The sequence below is a fragment of the Primulina eburnea genome, chromosome 1 (assembly GCF_022965805.1).
Source record: "Primulina eburnea isolate SZY01 chromosome 1, ASM2296580v1, whole genome shotgun sequence".
In the NCBI taxonomy this organism is placed as follows: Eukaryota; Viridiplantae; Streptophyta; class Magnoliopsida; order Lamiales; family Gesneriaceae; genus Primulina; species Primulina eburnea.
In genome coordinates, this window is record NC_133101.1 from 2886090 (window position 1) to 2907208 (window position 21119).

Here is a 21119-nt window from a genome sequence, read left to right on the forward strand (position 1 = left end):
TTAATTTCGTACCATATACGACCCAATGATATTTTTATCAAACAAGTTTCGTTCACAAGAATTATTAAAAATTAAACATATTATATACAAAATGCAATAAAATAATAAATTATTTTGATCCCTTATCGTACTTGAGACATATAATTTTTAAAATAGATTAATCGAATATTTATTTTGCGATTTATTGTATTTTGTTTGTTATAATATTCTTTTTAATAATTCGTGTAAACGAGATCTATTTGAGCAAGAAAATAATTCGGTCCCTACTAATTAATTAAACGGGGAACGTGTACGCATCTATTTATCGGCCTAACATTAACACCATTCTTCACATAATCAGAGAGAGATAGAGAGAGAGAGGGAGAGAGTCTAGCAACAATTATTGCGCAGGTTTCTTCCTCAATTCTCATCGGTCAGTTTATATTTTAAGTTCTTTTTTATTCATTTCTGCGACCCATCAATCCAATAGTAATTTCAATTTTCAAACAATCAACTTAATTGCACGGTGCTTATATATTATATATATATATATATATATATATATATATGTGTGTGTGTGTGTGAAATAGTTTTTTGGATTGATGATCTTTTGTGACTTCGTTTTTTTTTTAAACCGTGAAATTCTCATATACGAAAAACGTAAGGAGCAGACCATGAACAAAAAGCAGACTGCATGAATATATAGTCCCAATAGCTACAATGGTACAAGCGTATGTGTGTGTGTATATATATATATATATTTATATGTATTTGATATTGTGTATGTTTACCGTTCATATTTATGTGAGTACCACTGATACTCATCTATTGGATGTATAGATTTTTCATATTTCGTCACATCCAATTGCTGAATGTCATCTAAGGTGTTATGGTAATATATATATATATATAGCACACACGGTCTGTATTTTATATACATTAGAAAATGAAGAAGATTTTTGTATGGAAGTTATTACTTTTTGAAATTGAAATGGTAGAACTGAAATAAATTTTTTTAAAAAATGTGTTTTATATGATTGGATAATTATTAAGTGTTTTGGGAGTTATAAAATGTTTTTATGGAGGAAGATAAATTTCTGTTAATAAAATAAATATGAAATTAATTAAAATAAGGAAAATGATAGATTGATTTTATTGTAATAAATTTTTTCTCCTGATTAAAGCATAAAAAAGTATAATAGAGAAAACTACAAATATACAAGTATTAGTTGAATTTAACAAAATGACTTTTGTCTCAGAAGTTGGCCATATTTCCGAAACATGAGAGAGACAGAGCTCAATGATGGAAAATTAAAATTTCTACTCCACTAACCTCGAAAAATATATAACAATTCACACTTAATTTTAATTGTTTGACAAGTAATACATTTCATACGTTTGAAATATATACTTGTCTCAATGAATAAGTTGATCTATATTCGTGAGACGCCCGGTTGATACGATAGATATCTTAAGTGATCATAAAAAATAATATTATCTCATGGATCAGATCGAATAGGAGATTTGTCTCATAAAATTGATTTATGAGATGATTTTATATAAACTTCTTTTAATAGTTTATACGTAATCAGAGACATGAAATAAATTTTAGAGAACATAGATTAAAATTAGATTTTTATACTTTAAGCTACATAAAATTTATTTTAAAATAAATATCTCCAATTTGTGGCAGTTGCCATGTAACATTAGGTTTGCGGGCCCAAACAAAATGGCACATGCAATAATGTTTATTTAAAGTACAATAGTTACTGATTAAATAATCGACTTCCCCCGGTTGAAAGAGAATTTAAATTTATTTTAAACTCTGAAAAGTGGTCGTGAGTACAAGTGAAGTAAATATCAATCAAAATAAAAAATAATAAAAAATTCATTGAAGTCAAACCATTTAAATTTAACCAAGTTTTGAGATGTTGGTGAATTTTTTATATATATTTTTGATAATTTTTTATAATTTCGATTTCATATTTTACAAATTTTTTTCCATATTATCTTTTATCTCATATCATTTTGATTTTAAAAATTGAAAATTTTAATTTTCTTTTTTTAAAACATTTCATTTTATTTTTTTTATATGTCAAGGCGTGTTTAATATATATTACACATATATTTATGTCCAAAAGGACAGATTACGAGCCACAACTATGGTCCCAGGTCCGGTTATGGTCTGAGAACAATGTTTGGTTATTATTATTTTGGAGACGTTGACACTCTTTTACATAATTCATACATCGAGAATTAAAGATATTTTATATACATTAAAATTTGTCTTAAATAAAATAAATAGAAATGACGAGATTTTTTCTCTTATTTTAAATTATTGAGTGTCGTTTTTCTTTAATTTTTCCATTTGTTTTTGTTTATATTATTTTAATGTGTGTACTGCATATTTATTTTCGCTATAGAAACTATGTAAGATAATGTCAAAATCAAATAAACAATATTCAACAGGGTTAACTTTGACCAAGAAAAGATTAAAATCAAGAAAAAATGTTGGATAAAAAACAAATATCGATAAAATATAATATTAAAATTCAAAATATGTCAATTTACTGGATTAAAATTAAAATTTTCTTTATTCATTGTGGGAATTGGAATTACTTTTTAATATATAATATATAATACATGCACTCAATTAGTTAATACTTGCGCAATTGTACATATATTGCGTGCTTATATGTTTTTTTTTAAAAATTTTCTTCGATTTTTGTTTCAATTCGTGGAATGAGTAATTTTGTAATTTGTTGTGCAATAAAATAGTATTTGCATTGATATTATAAAATATGGGCATGATCATTATTTGAGTATAATAATTGTATATATTTGGTAGATAAATCGAAACCTGACGTTTGAGTTGTTGTATAATTTAAAATATTTCATAAATTATATATATATTTTTTAAAACAACAAATATTTGATCATACAATAATTTATTATATATGGGTAGTTTTGACAACTTTGGTCATACCAACTTTTGCTCGTGTGATTTTTTTTTTTCTCTTTTCTTGTTTCTTCACAGGTCAAATTTTGGAGTAGCAGAAAAAGTGAAGGCTGAGAAATGACGAAGATTAAAAAAAATATAAATTAAAAAATATTACACGGATATATATTTATTTATAAACATGATTTAAAAAATTATAACACAATATATATAAATATTAAAGCCAAAATGGGATTTTGGTCTTTGTTTGAGGTGGCGTCGATGCCGATAGTGCAGGTTCTCCTAATAAGCGTATTGGGAGCTTTCATGGCTACCGATTATCTCAATCTTCTCAAAGCCGATGCCCGAAGATCCCTCAACAAAGTAAGTTAATTCGTATTTTCTTAACAATTTTTTTTAAATATATTAAATTTATTTATTTATTATTATTTTATATCAGCTATCGTTAACTTTTTTTAGTTGAAATAATCAAGGTAGAAGCTAACGTACATTCTGTTATGTTATTTTCGGTTATTTTTCGATACCGATTTTCTTTTTTACGAAGCCGAATCGAAAAAAAAAAATCAAGAAAATGAGAAAAACTGAATTAATTTATTTTTGAAAATATAAACTATAGCCAATATTTTCTAATCATAGAATAAATAATGAAACTAGAAATAGATAGTAATAGTGAAGAAATCTATAGCTGCTGGTGTCTAGTAATAATGATGTAAGTCAAAATCGAAGTTATAATCAATTTTCCATAAATAAAAACCCAAAATTTGTATTAACTGCCAAATTTTTGAACCAAAATATAAATATTTCAGGAATTTCACATAAATAAAAGGTGGAATAATTTTAAAAAGAACCATATTTATATAAATAAGGTAGCGCCTCCACCGGTACATCCAATACAAATTGAATATGATGGACCACATAAAAATATTGAAATATATTTTAGACAAAAAATCATTCGTTACGGATTATTTGACTTTTTTTTTTTAAATAAAAAAAAAGAAGAAGAAGAGAAAGCGAAATCATCTATTTTTCATAAAATAAAAATAAAAATTTTGAATTATCTGAGCCAAATTTTTGAACCAAAATATAAAATTTCAATCAAGTTAGAGGAGGAAATGACCAATACTCGGGACGAGTTGAAAGACGATATGAAAAATATTACGTGTCACGTGAACATAAAAAAATTTGTCATATATGTTTGTTTATTTGCGATTTTGCTTATTTTTATAATTATCGAATTTCGGTCTCGATTATGTATTTTGATTTTTGGCATGTTTAGTTATTGTTCATTTAGAGTATTGATGTGGTATTTCACGCGTCAGCATCACATCGAAAAAATATTAAAACTTAAAATTGACGATATATATGGCAAACAATCACAAAGAATTTTGAAAAAAAAAAGAATTTTTCCACTTAATTAATTAATTTTGTTATATCTTCTGTAATAAATAAGTAGATAGTGTTCGTGGTCTTCACCCCATCGCTGGCGTTTGCATGCCTGGCAAAGAGTGTCCGCTTTGAAGACATCATCACATGGTACGTATAATAAAAAAATATACTTCATTGCATATTAAATAAATTCAAATATTAAAATGAAAATATTGTTTTTTTTATTTAACATAAATTCCCTTGTGTATTTTTTTGGGTAAAAAAAATCTATTTATATTAAAATATTACACACATCTCCCTTGAATTTTATGAAAAATAAAAAAAAAAATCGTTAACTTCTAACATTATATTCATTATACACCCCCTCGGGTTTGTAAGTTTCTTACATTTGGTGAAAGTGTGTGTAATTATTGACAATATATATTCTTATCTGATTAATAATTAATTAGTTGAATAAGATTTGGTGGTGATTTATTTATATATATAGGTGGTTCATGCCTGTTAACATCGGGATAACCTTCTTTCTTGGAGCAACGCTGGCATGGATCGCATCCAAAATCATCAAACCAGAACCTCATATACAAAACCTCGTCATGGCCATGTGTTCAGCAGGTATGTGTACGTATCTTTTATCTAGAGTTGTCGAATGGGTTAACCCGTGTAGGATCGGGTTGGCCCGTGAAAACCCGTCATCTAGCGGCTGGCTCGCTTTCTGGTAGGTTGAAAAGTCCTTAACCTAATACAATCTAAAATGAGCTGCGGGTTAAGCGAGTTGATCCAATCAATAAGAAAAAATATATAATTAATTGAATTTGATTATTGAATGAATAAAATTATTAATTCTTGATTTCACACTTTAAGTAATTAATAAAAAAATTCACAACTTCCAACCCAATACAACATGCAGCAAGTCGGCTCACCTAAGGGTACACCCGAGTCGAAACGAGTCGAGCTTGAGTATTAAACTGCTTTAGCTTGATTAGAAAAAAATTGAAATACTCGAATTGTAGTTTGACTCGATTCGAATATTAATTTTCGAGCACGAGCTAGAAAAACTCGGTTTCAATTTTTTATTTTACTTTTAAATAAGTATATATATTTTCGAGTAGTTTGCGAGCTACTTGACTGGATTTACTAATTACTCGAGCTCGAGCTATTCGAACTTGACTCTCGAGTAGCTCGACTCGTTTGCAGTCTTAGGACCGCCTTTAAATGAGTTGAGAATATTTCAATTCAACACGCTTAAATTTGTTGGCAGATTGGGCCAATCCGACGAGCCCAACTTATATGTACAACTCTACTTCTATCTACTTATCTTTTAAGTTGCGCGTTCAATACTTAATGTTGTTATTATTGAATCGAATTTCGCAAATAGTATGACTCATGTGAGACGGTCTCTATGAGACGTGTCGATCCGGTCTATATCTGCAGTGAAAAGTAATAATTTGACATAAAAAGTATTACTTTTGGAGGTCGGGTTGGAGACATGTATCACAAAAATGACCATTGTGATGGTTTTATTGGAGTTTTATTATTTCGCAAAATAGAGTTAAATGAATGAATTTTATTTTTTTTCTAGCAACATGAAGTGATCGAATTTTTATCCAAACTCAAGAATCGACCAAATATAAAAACTGATATTTTGACATGTAACCGAATTAATCAAAACTTGTTATTTTGACATTTTGTTTGATTTATTTGGTTTTTATAATATAATAAAATAATTGAAACCTAATTTAATACACTGAGATGATGAGATTTTTATAAAGAGTAGATCATTTTTGAAACAGTTTCACACACACACATATATATGTGTGTGTGTAAGAGAGTGAGAGATAGATGACTCGACCTATTTTATATCTGTAGTGAAAACTAATATTTTGATATAAAAAATAATTTTATTGGTCAGTTTGGTAGATATCTATTTTACAAAATTAATCCGTAAGACGGTTTCACAAAAATTTTGTGATTTATAAAATAAAAATAAAGTGATGAATTAACTGCACCGAAATGCCAAACTGATTTGGTTCGGTTGATTATTTCAATTTAAACAAAATACTGCTCACCCGTATTTATTTTATTTACATTATTTTGCATGTAGGATAAATATTTATATTAAAAAAATATATAACTAAATCGTTTTTTATTTGTTTTTTTTTAATTTGTTAAAATACCATCTTATGTTTTAGCTTTTAAATAAAATCTACAATTTTTTTTTTGGATATCCATATTTTTAAAGTTTTTTAATTTTAATAGGAAACTTGGGAAACATTCTGCTGATAATCATCCCAGCAATATGCAACGAGAGTGGCAGTCCCTTTGGAGATCAGACTGTTTGCTACAATATTGGTCTCTCATACGTTACTTTCTCATTGTCGGTATGCAACTTTAAATATTTAATATTAAAATTATATTCTATAATTATAAATTAATAGTATAAATTATATATATAACTCTGTTCCAGTTCGTGAGCCAAAAACTTACAAATATATATATATATATATATAAATATATATATATATACTCGAAACTGTTGATATTTTCGATACTATATCAGCATTCTGATATCAGCACTACATATATATCGAAACCCAAAATAGACCGACTTAACAAATGATTTCGATTATTTTTCCATATGTTCATGAAAGCAAAAACTTGTGATCACCATATCTCGCAAGCTGATTTTATGAACCGAAGTTTAATCGTGAATAATTGAAATAACCTGCAGATTGGTGGGTTCTACATTTGGACCTATGCTTATTATTTAATAAAAAGCGCCAGCATAAAATACAAAGAAATGCATAGAGAGGATCAAGATTTGTTCGAGCCCAGCAAGGATTTAGAGGGTGATGAAATCACTCCTCTTTTACATGATGCATCCTCCACTCAACCTGATGCGATCAAACCAATTGTAAGTCATCTTTGCTTATATATTTTTTCAAAATACTGTTATTACTTTTTTACGGCAGTTTTAGTAAAATTCGTTGCCAATATAACGACACTTATTTTATAAGTCGCTTCGAAATACTTAATTTTGTAAAAAGATGCTATAAATAAATTATATCATGTCTAAAGTCATTCACTTTTGGTGAAGATTGAACCCAAGCAAAACTCAAACTCATGGAACCAGATATTGGGATTTCTCCATCAGATATGGGAGGAGGTGATGTCGCCTCCAGTTGTTGCTGCGGTGGGTTGATTTTTCACAAAACACACACACACATGTATATATATGTATGTATATAAACTGTGAATCAAGATTAAAAATAACAACCAGATATTGATTAATTTTCAGATTTTGGGATTCATATTTGGGACAGTATCATTGCTTCGACACCTTATTGTCGGTGATGCTGCACCACTCAGGGTTGTCTACGATTCCGTTAAATTACTCGGGTAAGTTAACTAACTGGTGATTTTCATTCATCTTATCTATATTTTATGTATTTGACAGTACTCATGATCTATCCGGACATGTAATAATTTTTACACTTGATAAACGAGGCAAGTGTCAAATATATAAAGTATATATACGAGAGGTGAATGCAGAAAACCTGCTAGTTGATTATCAATTGTTGCTTATGCATAGCGAGTAATTGGTGTGCTTTCGTTAAACTTAATGCATGACGCTTGTTCTACATTCCGTGCATAATTTCGTAGGGATGGAACGATTCCGTGCATCACCCTTATATTAGGAGGCAACCTAACACAAGGTACGTACGTACAATTTTCTTCGTGTAGATTGCTATACTTTTTAATACAATTACCCAATATTGTGTGCATGAATTGATGTAGGGTTAAAGAAGGCAAGTGTGAAGCCATCGCTTATAGTTGCAGTTATTTGTGTGAGATACATAATACTTCCTATAATCGGGATTGGCGTTGTTCTTGGAGCTGCGAAATTAGGGTTCCTCCCCGCTGATCCTCTCTTTAGCTTTATCCTTATGATTCAATTCACTCTTCCACCAGCAATGAATATCGGTACGCTTCGTTTCTCTAAAGGTTTACTCCAACACGTATCATATTACAGTACAAAGTTGACAAGTAGATCACCGGAGGGCGGCTGGGGTGGGCTCGACTCCAGCTCCAGGCTTAAAAAAAAATTGTTTTTACTAGTTATAATGCATGTCTAATTGTTTAGCTCATGCTAGATTTTTTATTTAGCCAAATATTTGGTCCAATTCATTTTCTGAAATACATTTGTGTAGACTTGGTCCAACCTATTTATTTTATAAGTTATTGTTTGTCATAATCAAAACTAAGGGATCTAACAGTTTTGTGATAAAAGAAGTCCAACTCAAAAATGTGCATGATATTGCTGCAGGTACAATGACACAACTCTTTGAAGTAGCACAAGAAGAGAGTTCCATCTTATATCTTTGGACCTATATTGCCGCAACCTTTGCCCTCACCGGATGGTCTACTGTTTTCATGTGGATCTTGTCGTCGTGAACATCCCGTCATTTGAATCATAACTAAACAAATGCTCAATCGATCGGCCACGTTTCCAGGATATGTGACTAGAAAAATATATTTCTATCGTTCGTTTTTTGTGCTATGCATATCTTATATTATTTGATTTTTTTGGTTTATTTATGTGTGATATGTGACTAGAAAAATATAATTCAATTTTTTGTTTTTTGTGCTATGCATATCTTATATTATTTGATTTTTTTTGCTTTATTTACTTGTAAATTTACCTTTTCAGAACAATATATTGTGTTGCTGCTTTATGGTTTAACCTACATTAAATTTTGCGTATTTGATTTTATGGTCTTGCTCACTCTCTTGCATGGCCCAAATTTAAAAAATATGTATAATTTCTATTTGCATTTTTGGGTCTTCACACGACCAACCCGGGCCAAATAAAATTTTGCCTCTTGGTTTTCATTCTTTAAAAAAAAAAAATTTAAAAATACATATACAATATTATACAGTCATCAATAGTAATCGATATTTTAAAAGGTAAATTATTGCTATTTATAAGTCAAAATTAATTATATGGAATGAATATCTTTTTATCATTTCCATCGCAAAATAATACTTAGCATTTTAACATTTAATTCAAAATTAATTGATTGAAAAGACATGAGTATTTTAATTAAAATCATAAAAGAAAAACTCTCTATGATTTTATCCATCCAATTTGAAAGTACGCAATAACCTAAAACTCAATAATTTTAAGGTAATAAGTTTATTATGCATCCTTTCAAAAAAAAAAAAAAAAAGAGTCTATTATGCATATTATAAAGTGTTCGAGGTAAATTAGTGGACAAAAACTTGTGTGAGACGGTCTCACGGGTCGTATTTGTGAGACGGATCTTTTATTTGGGTCACCCATGAAAAAGTATTACTTTTTATGCTAAGAGTACTACTTTTTATTATGAATATTGATAGGGTTGACCCGTCTCACGGATTATGACCCGTGAGACGGTCTCACATGAGACTCACTCAAATTAGTGATGGCCTGAGAAACTATGGACCTATGTCCTATAAGCACGAATAAAATTTGATAATAAACTAAACATTTTAATTTGTGTATATTTTTTATTAACTCCAAATTTATTCCACTGTAATTTGGAATTGCACTCTTCAAATTATAGAGATAAAATTACTCAAGAAGAATAAATAGTCCATTGATATAGTCAGCACTTATAAATCAACACAAAATTTTTATAAGATTGTATATCAAATTTGTGAGATGAAGCTCTAATCCAATTTCAACCATGAAAATTATTATTTTTTATGTCAAAAATATTATTTTTTATCATATTATAGATGAGATCGATTTGTATAAAATATATAGATCTGTGGATCGTTTCACTCACATGAGATCTAATCATAAATTACACTATCCTATTTTTCAAGTCCAAAATATGTGGTTAAGGGAACCATTCATCTAACTTCTTTACGGTAATGAATTTCACCTTGTACATTAATATTCACGTACGTCTATTTATTTTATTTTATTCTTAATGTACCATGAATTTTGAGACATCTAATTTATGTCATTACTCAACATGTTAAAAAATACAACATCATAAATAAAAGTTTATAAATGACTCAGAATTAAGATCGACACATATATAGCAATGGTTGACTAATATTGAATGATATGTGTGATGACAAAAATGACCAGAGATTCAAAATCAATCACGTTCTAGTCCTATATAATAAAATTATATGAAATGTTTTCATTCAAATAATATTATTATTGACAATCCAGATAATTGTTCTATTCACAATTTAATGAACTACGCTATCAATTTTAAATTAAAGATCTCAACCATAATTTCCAATTATGGACATAGCTAGAGATTATATTGTTAGCAAGAACTTCTACTTATTTTGATTTGAAGTGATTCTTTCAAAGATTATAATACAAAAAAGTGGTGAGAAACAAAAATAGAAATTGTTTAAATTAAAAAAAAAGTGGTGAGAAACAAAAATAGAAATTGTTTAAATTAAAAGTTCAAAGCTAATACAAAATAATAAAATTTAAGTGTTTGTAGAAAAATTTCTCTTCTAAACTTATTTTTGTAATAAAATGACAACAATATCATTAATCTGTATAACACTTATCTCATTTAATTATCTAAATTTTTGTACTCACACTATCAACAATGTATTTATATAATTATTATATTGTTACATTTTGAATATTTTGTATCAAAATTAATTTATCTTGTTATGATATTAGTTCTTCAAAATTTGTATAAGATTCGGTACGGAACAATAGTATCGTTGAGATACATGCACAAATTACTTTAAATATAAAAAACCAAGTCAGCGGGTTGGTCCGAGTAGAGAAAAGGACAAATGACAAAATTTGTATAAATAAAACTTAAAATTATAAAAAAATCTCAAAAAATATTTGTGAAAAGAAAAAGGCATGAATCTAAAAGAAAAAGAATGTGTCTCATGTGAGACCGTCTCACGGATCTTAATCTGTGAGACGAGTCAACCCTACCTATATTCACAATAAAAAGTAATACTCTTAACATAAAAAGTAATACTTTTTCGTAGATGACCCAAATAAGAGATCCGTCTTACAAATAAGACCCGTGATACCGTCTCACACAAATTTTTGTCAAAGAAAAATATGGTAAAAATAATAGGGAAATATGATAAGTTTTTTTTATTGATATAAAATATCAAAATATAATTTTAAAACAATATTGAAATATTTGTCCAATAAAATCAATAATTTGTTTATGGGCTCCAGCTGGCTGGTTTGAAAAATTAACCACGTAAGAGTAAAAAATAGAAGCTAAAGTTGACTCATAGTAGTAAGACTTCAAAGCCGCCGGCGGAAGCAAGACACCGCGGCTGGCTTGAGCATCTCTTCATCCACTCTTCTGATAAAGCTTCGAATCTTCGTTTCCTCGCATAGTTCCTCATCTCAATCTCCCAATTATTCATTACGTTGGCTATTGGCTGAATTCGGAAACCTGATATATGGTCTACAGTAATCCTATCATCGATGATGAAATGCTGGTCGTTGTTCGTTATTATTTATATTTTTATTGTATTATTATTATTCGGGGCGTTTTCTGGATCCACTCCAGATGTTCTGGATTCGCATAGCAGTGTCTCGCGGGATGGCGTATTCCGGGCACCGGCTCGTCGGTCTTTGTTGTCGGATGCGAACCAGTATGATTTTTTATTCTGTGTTTGTGCTCGTGTTCTTAGAATTCTTAATTTTTGAATTGTTGCGAAATCGAGATATCTTTTTGCTTGTTATTACCATTGCTCAAGAGCTTATTTTGGGGTTTAGAAGAGGTTTGAATCGTCGGAAAAGAGTTTCAAACTCCTGCGGCGTTTATAGTATGTCCTGGAAATGGAATTGCTCGCCCTTGTATCCTTTCTTGCAGCATGCGATGTCATTGGACCAAGACATTCTAACTTTTCATATTGTTGTATTTGTCAGCAAAGTATAAGGAAAATACTAGCCACCATGGTACAAATCAAGAAATTTTATTTTTTAAGTTTGATGTTGGTTTTCATATGTATTATCAGTTTGCTGATTGAGCCAAGCCAGAAAATTCAAGGAAACATGATACTACAAAATTAATACAAATGAAGAGTTTGTAAATTTTCAAAAAAATTAATATGATTTTTGATTGTCTTAGTAGTGGTGAAGGTATTTAAGTCTATGCGCGTGAAATTATTTGATTTTTTAAAGCATATTGCATAATCTCTCTTTCTTAATTTTTACTAAAGATAGTTTTTCTGTTTTTTATTTGCCATTTCTTGTACTCCTTTCTCTCTTCATTAAAGGAACTATTTTACCATCAGTGATAACATTCTTCCCCCTAATAATAAAGTGATTGATGTCATTTGCTATTTTTCACGCGGCACACTTTTTTGTTTTGCGAAGGTAATTGATTATGTTTCAAGACATTTCAAACAAGCATTCTAGATTTTTAAGATGAATAATCACACTTTTAATGACTAGATATTCGCTTCTAGTCTTAAATCTGTTATGGCTGTGGTGACTTTAGTGTATATAGGCTTTATTCCTTGATAGGATTGTAAAATAAATTTTATTCATTTCAAGAATACAATATAAATACAACTTTAATTAGTAGTGAAATTGGATATATAGTGGTACATAGCAAAGTTTCACACCTGTGAAATGTCTGCAGCTAGTTTTTTCTTAGTAAACAAAATTAATGAATTTGATAATCATAATAAAGTCTAAATTTCATATTTTTGAAAAAAATTTCACTATTATTAATTATTGAATATGTGTGTGAAAGTAAATTTTTTTTGAGTTAAACACACAAGGAAAGAGATTTTCTAGCATACATGAAACAATATTTATATTTCCTTTTCAGATTCCACCTTTTTGCGCCGGACATCTAAATCAAGCAGTGTGTTACTGCTTATTGCTCCTATTCCCACTGTATAAAAAATCAGAACTCATTGACAGGATACTTAAATTGCTGGACTTTACTTAGTAAACAACATTAACATTGGTGATATTCCTGCATTCTTGGATAACTATATTCCTTTTTCTTTCTAATAGGTGACTCGCCATTTTCAATATTTGTTTTTTCCTCATAAATTTTAATTTTCTTGGCAAATCAGGAGACCTGATACCGCATTGGTGGCTTCTTTGGATGGCACAATTTATTTATTGGAGGTTGGTTCGTTGAAACCACTCTGGTCATTTTCGTCAGGACCAGAAATTTACTCATCATATCAGGCCCCTGTCAGTAATGTATCTGGACTAGGAAGCAATTATTATATAGATTGTGGGGATGACTGGGAATTGTACGCCCATAACAGCCGTGGTGAAGTGGTACTTCTTTAACTATCGCATGCTCATATTTTTAGGTGTATGTATGGGGTCTGCTAGAGTGTATGGCTAGTATTGTTATTGGTGATATTCATCTTTGCTATTGCTAAATATTATTATATAGTGATGACCACAGGATGGAGCATTTGAGAAATTCATGGACTTTAACCTGAAATACTCTAGTTCAAAGTTGATGCGATTTGCTTTCAGAGAGTTTTGTCAGATAGCATATGTTATTGACTGCACAGTTTATGTAGTTAGATATATTGCCACTTTAGATTAAACTAAGATGAAATGGGTCAGCAGTATTGATTTTTTACTGCTCGTGTAATACCAAAATGGTATGTGTTTTTGGGAGGATGTAAATATAGTTCTTGAAGCTGTACTCAGGCTTTGTACTGATACACTTCATGAATAGATTGGCTTACATGAAGAGTACACAATATGTTTGATTGGACTAATATTTGGTAGCATCTTACAGATGCTCGTACTTTTAAAGAAAAACACAAAATATGACTGGCAGGTGCTTTTAGAGTGTATTTAGTTGCCTGTATTCTTCCCCCAAAATATACTTTTAAAAAGAAAGCTTCAAAATGGTAAAACTTATGGCCAAAGAAGAAAAGCATCCTGATGAAGATACACGAGGAGGGGTAGGACGAAGACAACCATTCTAGAAAAATTCACTGCTAATGTTACTTCATTTAAAATTAATAAAGAATGTATAATACTTATGTAATTGTGGGAGAGGTTTGATAAGTTATTTCATAATGTTAGATCTCCATTTACAATCTTTGTCCTCAATCTTGACAAAGGGGAAGACTGCCGTTTTTGTTGCTGCATTGTTTCTGGCTTTAGTGACTGCCATTTTTGTTTTTGCATTGTTTCTAACTTTAGTGATGAGAAACAGTCTTTTCTCTTCAGGCAGGATAGTCAATGAGCTGGAGAGTTCATCTCTCTAGTCACAAAATTCTAATGAGATGAGTTTCTTTACAATGTGGCGTTGAGAATAAATTAATTGAAATGGTATTTGTACACATTGCAAGAGATCCATTTTAGATAAATGTTACCCTTCGTCAGCCAGTGGTCATAAAGATATTCTTAAGATTCATACTAAATTTAAACCACTTGTTTCAAAGGGACTTTGAGAAGAAAAGCAATCAAATAGAGTTTGACCTTCTGAGGTCACATATTGCTCAAAGCTTTTTCGCCCAAATATCCTTCAATATTAATGAAGTGAACGAGTTGGATTTAATAATTTAGTTACTAGAATTGTCAGGCGTCATTCAACCAATGAATATCGAAAGCTTGTTATTTAATCAATCATCATATAATTGGACATTCTCAGCAAATTATCACTGGGTTACCGAAAACATAAATTCCCGGACCATATACTGCCATAAGATTCTCTAAATAAATTTACCACAAGGTTATGTGTACTTCAGATTTAGTGGCAATCTACTTGGGCTTCTATTGATTCAACAGTAACATTAGTTTTTATGTTACTCCAGTCTGTGAGTTCACTGGTTTCCCAACTTGTGCTTAATAGTCGTTCCTCCTACGTTCCATATCTCTGGATGACAGGAGAAACATTGATTTAGAGACATCAAACAAAAGTTCTATGTAACGAGTTTAGATGCTATAATTAGTAGGGGTGTCATTTCGGGTTGACGCCAAGGTATTCTAAAAATTTTCTCGGCCAAACCCGAATCAATCTTTCTTAATTTATATAAAAAAATTGGCGCATCCCTTGTCAAACCGGGCTGGTCTAAACTCGATCCGACTCGACCCTTCTATTTTTTTGGGGGTCATATTTCGGGTCTAACACGATCTGACCCTAACCATCAACACGAACCCGATATTTTCCGGTTCGACTCGGGTCGAGTTCATTTTTTACTCACCTAATAATTATAATGAAATACCGGATGTTATTTATTATTTGATTCCTTGTTTGTTATAAATCTATCAAGTAGTATTGCCTTCTCACCTACAGTTAGTTATCTTTGAATGAAAAGGGAATCCATGTGTTATTTGGAAGTCAAGAGAAAAGGATGGCAATGGTGTAATCACCGCTTCAAAAAATGAAATCACATGTGCGGGGGAAGAAATACAAATCTTTTGGACTTAAAACTTGGGAGTTCAATTAAAAATATTTGTATTGACCAAAGACGACGGTGTTCTCATCATTATTAAAATTAACATTTAGTACGTATAATAATAGAACTTCTTATGGGTCATGTATTGTACTGAAACTGATTCATTTAGGATGTTTTCAAACTGACGTTTCATTTTTTAATATGCTTCTCATGCGATGTACATCTGTTATGATCTTTTAGAAACTTGTTCCCAGTCTTGAAGAATACATCAGTTCAACACCTCAAATAACTGAGGATGGAGGCATTGTACTCGGATTTAAAAAAACCACCGCTTTCTTAGTTGATGCTAAAACTGGGGGAATAATCCATACATATAGCATGCCTGATTCTCCAACAGCAATGCAGAGTAGTGTTGATGGTTTTCTTTATAACGTTTCTGTTAGGGAGCAATATAAATCAGGTTCTGACTTGAAAGATCAACTACCACTTTATGTCACAAGGACCGATTACAGATTGACGTCATATTTGCCGAATTCAAACATTATTCTGTGGAATTTGAGCGTCTCCGAAATTGGGTCTGCTTATCTTTGTCAAGACATGGAGAAGTCTCTTGGGGCTGATCTTTTGGATTCTGAGTCTTTTGAACATGATCTTCCTTATAAAATGCCATTGTCATGTCAGTCAAGAGCCCTAGTCTACCGCTTCCGAAATCATAGTTTATTGGAACTCCTATCCATGCCCAATGGGCTGCCAGACTCTCATCATCAAGATATGCGGTTTCCTGCATCCATTTCAGATGTTCTTCCATCACAGCCAAATGTTGAAAAGATTTTAGAACTCTTTCCTTCGACGAACAATAATGATAATTATGTTGATGTACATGACAGAAAGGACCTCGATGGTGTTCTTCCGTTGTATGTATCTGATCAAAATTGCGGGGAACCTACTTTGCTAGATGTGAAAGAGACTTCTAATCATGGTTTTCTAACACTTAATGGAGAGTTTAGGAAATCACAACTTTTGCCTATTTTTGTTACCATTCTAGCCTTTGCTGCCTACCATTACAATTTATTCTCTAGAATAAAAATCGAGTGGGTTGCGCAGTCCACTTACACGATGGCAATGAACTTACATTCTAAAAGGAAGAAACATCGCAAATCTGGGAAGAACGGAATTAACCATGGAAAGCAAGAAAAAGAAAATGAGGTTAAATACAATCATGATGAGAGGGGTCTTAATTTCTTGGAGGACCTTAACCAGCCAATTTCTTGCAGCTCTGGTGGACGGACGGTTGGTAGATTATTTGTTTTCAATAAAGAGATTGCAAAAGGTAGTAATGGAACCATTGTACTTGAAGGAATTCATGAAGGTCGTCCAGTTGCTGTGAAGCGTCTTGTAAGGGCGTATAATGATATCGCCTCCAAAGAAATTCAAAATCTTATTGTGTCTGATAGACATCCAAATATTGTTAGATGGTATGGAGTAGAACAAGATCAAGATTTTGTGTATCTTGCATTGGAGCGTTGCAGTTGCAGCTTAAATGATCTTATTCTCATGCACTCGAAGTCTTTTGGAAAGAACTTGGATACAGAGGTTGCAGAAGTTACAATTCACCTCGATTATCTGAAAGGCTTTATGCAAGACTATAAATTGTGGAAGTCAGATGGTTATCCTTCACCTTTGTTATTGAGATTGATGAGGTCAACTTATTTTGTATGCGATGAATGTACTTATGAACAAAATCTCTTATTTTAGAATAATCTAAAACCCTTTTGATACTGAGCTGACTGTTTTACTTTTTATCATAGGGATGTTATATCTGGAATTGTTCATCTACATGAATTGGGAATTGTCCACCGTGACCTAAAGCCTCAAAACGTGTTAATAGTCAGTGAAAGATCTCTCTGTGCAAAGCTTTCTGATATGGGTATTAGCAAACACCTTGTTGGTGATGCATCTTCCTTCAGTAATCATGCTACAGGTGAAAATTTCAAGTTTGTCAGTTTCTAAATACCAGTGGATATTTCAGTTGGGCCAGCCGTAAACTATCGCCATGCATAATTTATGTGGTAGTCGCTTAATGTTCTGCTGTGTGCTCGCCACATGTTATCAGAAGCCTATTTGTCATATTTACTTTCTTAGTAATTTCTCCGGAGGACATTGCTAGAAAAAAATTGATTTGTGCTAATTTTTTCACTATTTGATTGCAGGCTGTGGAAGTTCTGGATGGCAGGCACCTGAACAGCTCCTCCATGGGCGTCAGACAAGGGCAGTTGATTTATTTAGTCTAGGTTGTGTTTTGTATTTCTGCCTTACTGGTGGTAGGCATCCCTTTGGCAACCATCTGGAACGCGACATCAACATTATACGAAGTAAAATTGACCTTTTCCTTGTGGAACATATTCCAGAAGCTGTCGATCTATTCTTGAAATTATTAGATCCTAATGCTGAATTGAGGTAAAAAACACTGAGCTGTCAACTTGTACCAACTGGCTTGTATTGTTACAACAGATGGATGAAGTTCCATTATGATGCAAAGGATCCTTTTTCCTATAAATTGATGAATAAAACTATCTTCTCATCAATTAGTTTTCCCCGTTTGTTTGTATAACTGGACTAACAGATTCTTAGGGATAAAGAAAAACTAGAAAATTCAATTATCTCTTTTGTTTAGAACTTCTATTTTGTATATCTGAAAAGATTTTTTTTATCGCATTTTGATCTAGTCCCTTTCTCCTTTTATTTTTATTATATAAACGATAGGAGTCTGCTAACCCCCCACCATGACCATGGTGGTGTTTTTTTAAAAGAATAAAACCACTACGATGATTCACAATTCATTTGAATGCAGGTATTTAAATTCAACTTTTAACTTTAACTTTTGGCCATTCACCAACAATTTTCAGGCCAAAAGCATTCGAGGTTCTGTATCATCCTTTATTTTGGAATGCAGAGATGCGTCTTTCCTTCCTCCGTGACACCAGCGATCGTGTGGAATTGGAGGATAGGGAGAGTAATTCTTATCTATTCAATGCGCTGGAACATATAGCTCCTTTGGCTTTGGGCTCAAAGTGGAATGAGAAGATGGACCCTTCATTTCTGAATAACATTGGACGCTATAGACGTTATAAATTTGACAGTGTTCGTGATTTTTTAAGAGTCATGCGGAACAAATTGAATCATTACAGAGAACTTCCTGCAGAAATTCAGGTACCAGCACGTGATACAAACCATTACTGTAGTTCTTGGTCAAATGAAGAAAAACAGTTTATTTAAAATAAAAGTTGTTTTAGAACTTGCAAGATATTTGATGTTTGTTCAGGGCTGGCTAAGATTTCTTTATTTCCGATAGGGATGCGAGTGAGTTGGACCAAAAGAATACAAAAAGTATCTGATTAAGTTACTAGTCATTGTCCTCAAAATGCAGAAAATAAAGAAAACAAGAAATTTATAGAGGTTCAAATGCAGTGTAATACTTCTATGTTCTCTTTTCTTCTGTCTAAAAATGTATCTGCTGGAATCTTTAATTTGTCATCTCTTCAAGACTCCACTGACTGTAAATCCAAGTCTAAATACTAGTAACTGCACCCCTCAGATTATATCTAAACTTAATATACTCTTAAGATCGCTCAAGTTTCGGTGGAGTGATTGTTTACAAATAATTCACTCAACGATATGACAGTGATCAACACTAGTGAATGAAATTAATTTTGTGATTCAATAATTGATCGCTTCTTGAAAGATTGGTCTCTCCTCAATCTCTTTAAATAGATGGTAGTCTCCAACAGTAGTGATGTGTAATCTTGGTATGAGAATAACTAAAGCCTAAAAACCACCCTCATAACTGCTGCAAAACTAATGATATTGCAATGATGGTCAGAAACATTCTGCATCTTTTACTGTTATAAAATTTTGTCCTAGCCGATACATAGTTTTTTTCTACAGTTGCTCTTAGCTGATCCTTTGTCTTAACTTGGTCGAAACACCTAGCTGACTGACTATGCATATCTAAGATTTTCCTCTGATCGTGATTGTTATTACCAGTCTCATTTCTGAATATCAGATGACTTTTGACTGGTTTTATGCTTTAATTGAGCTTACTCATCATAGCTGAAGTGCTTAGTATTATCGCTCACATTATTAACTCTTTTTTGCTGACTTCCTACGAAATTGTCTAAGCCAAGTATGTCTCCTTTAGCCACTAAAACTAATAGTTGCTTTGGTCATCATTCCAAAACCTCAAAAAATAGTATCTTGACAATTACATATTAAATTGCAAGTTCAAATGATATAAAAGTATCTGCCGCCTACTGTCTTACCATCTTTGAGAAATATGGTAAAAAGCTCGATGGGCAATTTGACTGCCACAATTCCTCTAGATTAGTTGATTGAAACTTCCCAACTTGGGGGAATGAATGAATGATCTTCGAGTTTCAATTATTTGTGAGCTATCTATCACATTCCAATTTTGTTTCCTTTTGTAACTGGTTAAAACACGGTTTTATCTTGTTCTTGAGCCAGTAGATACTATCGGCTAAATGTGATGTTTATGTTCAAAATACACGCACTTCTTTCACATAATCACATTCTTTTCCTCGCATTTAAAAGCAGTTACAGTTTTATTACCGGTGTTGACATCAGGAATTAGTTGGACCTGTACCAGAAGGATTTGATAGGTATTTCACAAGTCGATTTCCGAAATTACTGATCGAAGTGTACAAGGTAATGCTTAAGTTCTGCAGGGACGAGGAATGGTTCTCAAAGTACTTCATAGGCAACGGACAGTAAAATTTAACCCTGTAACTCTGTATTGTGTAAATATGTAACATTTTCAGTATATATGTGTAATCCTAATAATATTGTGTGTCTGTCATTTTCTCTTGTGACTCTTCAGAGGTTCAATGTGAGTATCAAATGTGGCGATAAAGATTTGTTAACCTATGTAATAACATATACAGACCTCAATGGGTCGGAATCCCATAAGATAAATATATATGTTCTTAAACAACGTCACAAAATATTCGACCTGGCATCCTCGTAAATTTTTTGGCAGACTCATTGACTTTCTTGCTAAATTGATCTCATTGAACTCCCTTGTCTTTGTTTACGATGAATTCGTGACAATGTTTTTCTTGCACCAGATATGGGTCAGTTTCAGGTTAGAGGAAGCAATCTGATGTTGGAACAGGATATTGCTATATATTAATGCTACAAATAAAATTAATATATTATCTAAGGTTGTGTTTGGATTGATAAATTTCAAATGTCATTTTTTTATAGTTTAGAAAAGTAAAACTTTAACCTTCAAATTCTTTCCTGACTTGTTTTTATAATATTTTATATTAAGTATGATATATTTCAAGATCACTTATTGTCATTTTTTTTGTATTATTGATGT

The 21119-nt window shown here is 31.4% G+C and overlaps 2 protein-coding genes across 3 annotated transcripts; both read left to right on the plus strand.

The window, feature by feature from the left end:
• The first annotated feature begins 285 nt into the window (after window positions 1–285).
• Window positions 286–8996, plus strand: LOC140813990 (protein PIN-LIKES 7-like). Of its 2 annotated transcripts, XM_073172872.1 has the most exons (11): window positions 286–412; window positions 3017–3301; window positions 4392–4471; window positions 4812–4936; window positions 6581–6702; window positions 7053–7235; window positions 7419–7514; window positions 7620–7720; window positions 7985–8037; window positions 8120–8305; window positions 8649–8996. In XM_073172872.1, exons 2-11 carry the CDS (start codon window positions 3167–3169, stop codon window positions 8774–8776), a joined length of 1209 nt encoding a protein of 402 aa, XP_073028973.1. In that variant the 5' UTR covers window positions 286–412; window positions 3017–3166; the 3' UTR covers window positions 8777–8996. The 2 variants fall into 2 exon arrangements, with proteins under 2 accessions (XP_073028973.1, XP_073029044.1); XM_073172943.1 differs by lacking the exon at window positions 4392–4471.
• A 2593-nt stretch (window positions 8997–11589) lies between these two features.
• On the plus strand, window positions 11590–20610 carry LOC140814141 (serine/threonine-protein kinase/endoribonuclease IRE1a). The gene is made up of 7 exons (XM_073173058.1): window positions 11590–11977; window positions 13418–13631; window positions 15962–17421; window positions 17530–17702; window positions 17932–18178; window positions 18628–18931; window positions 20363–20610. The coding sequence occupies exons 1-7, from the start codon at window positions 11808–11810 to the stop codon at window positions 20507–20509; spliced, it is 2715 nt and encodes a 904-aa protein (XP_073029159.1). The 5' UTR covers window positions 11590–11807; the 3' UTR covers window positions 20510–20610.
• Window positions 20611–21119: the final 509 nt, after the last annotated feature.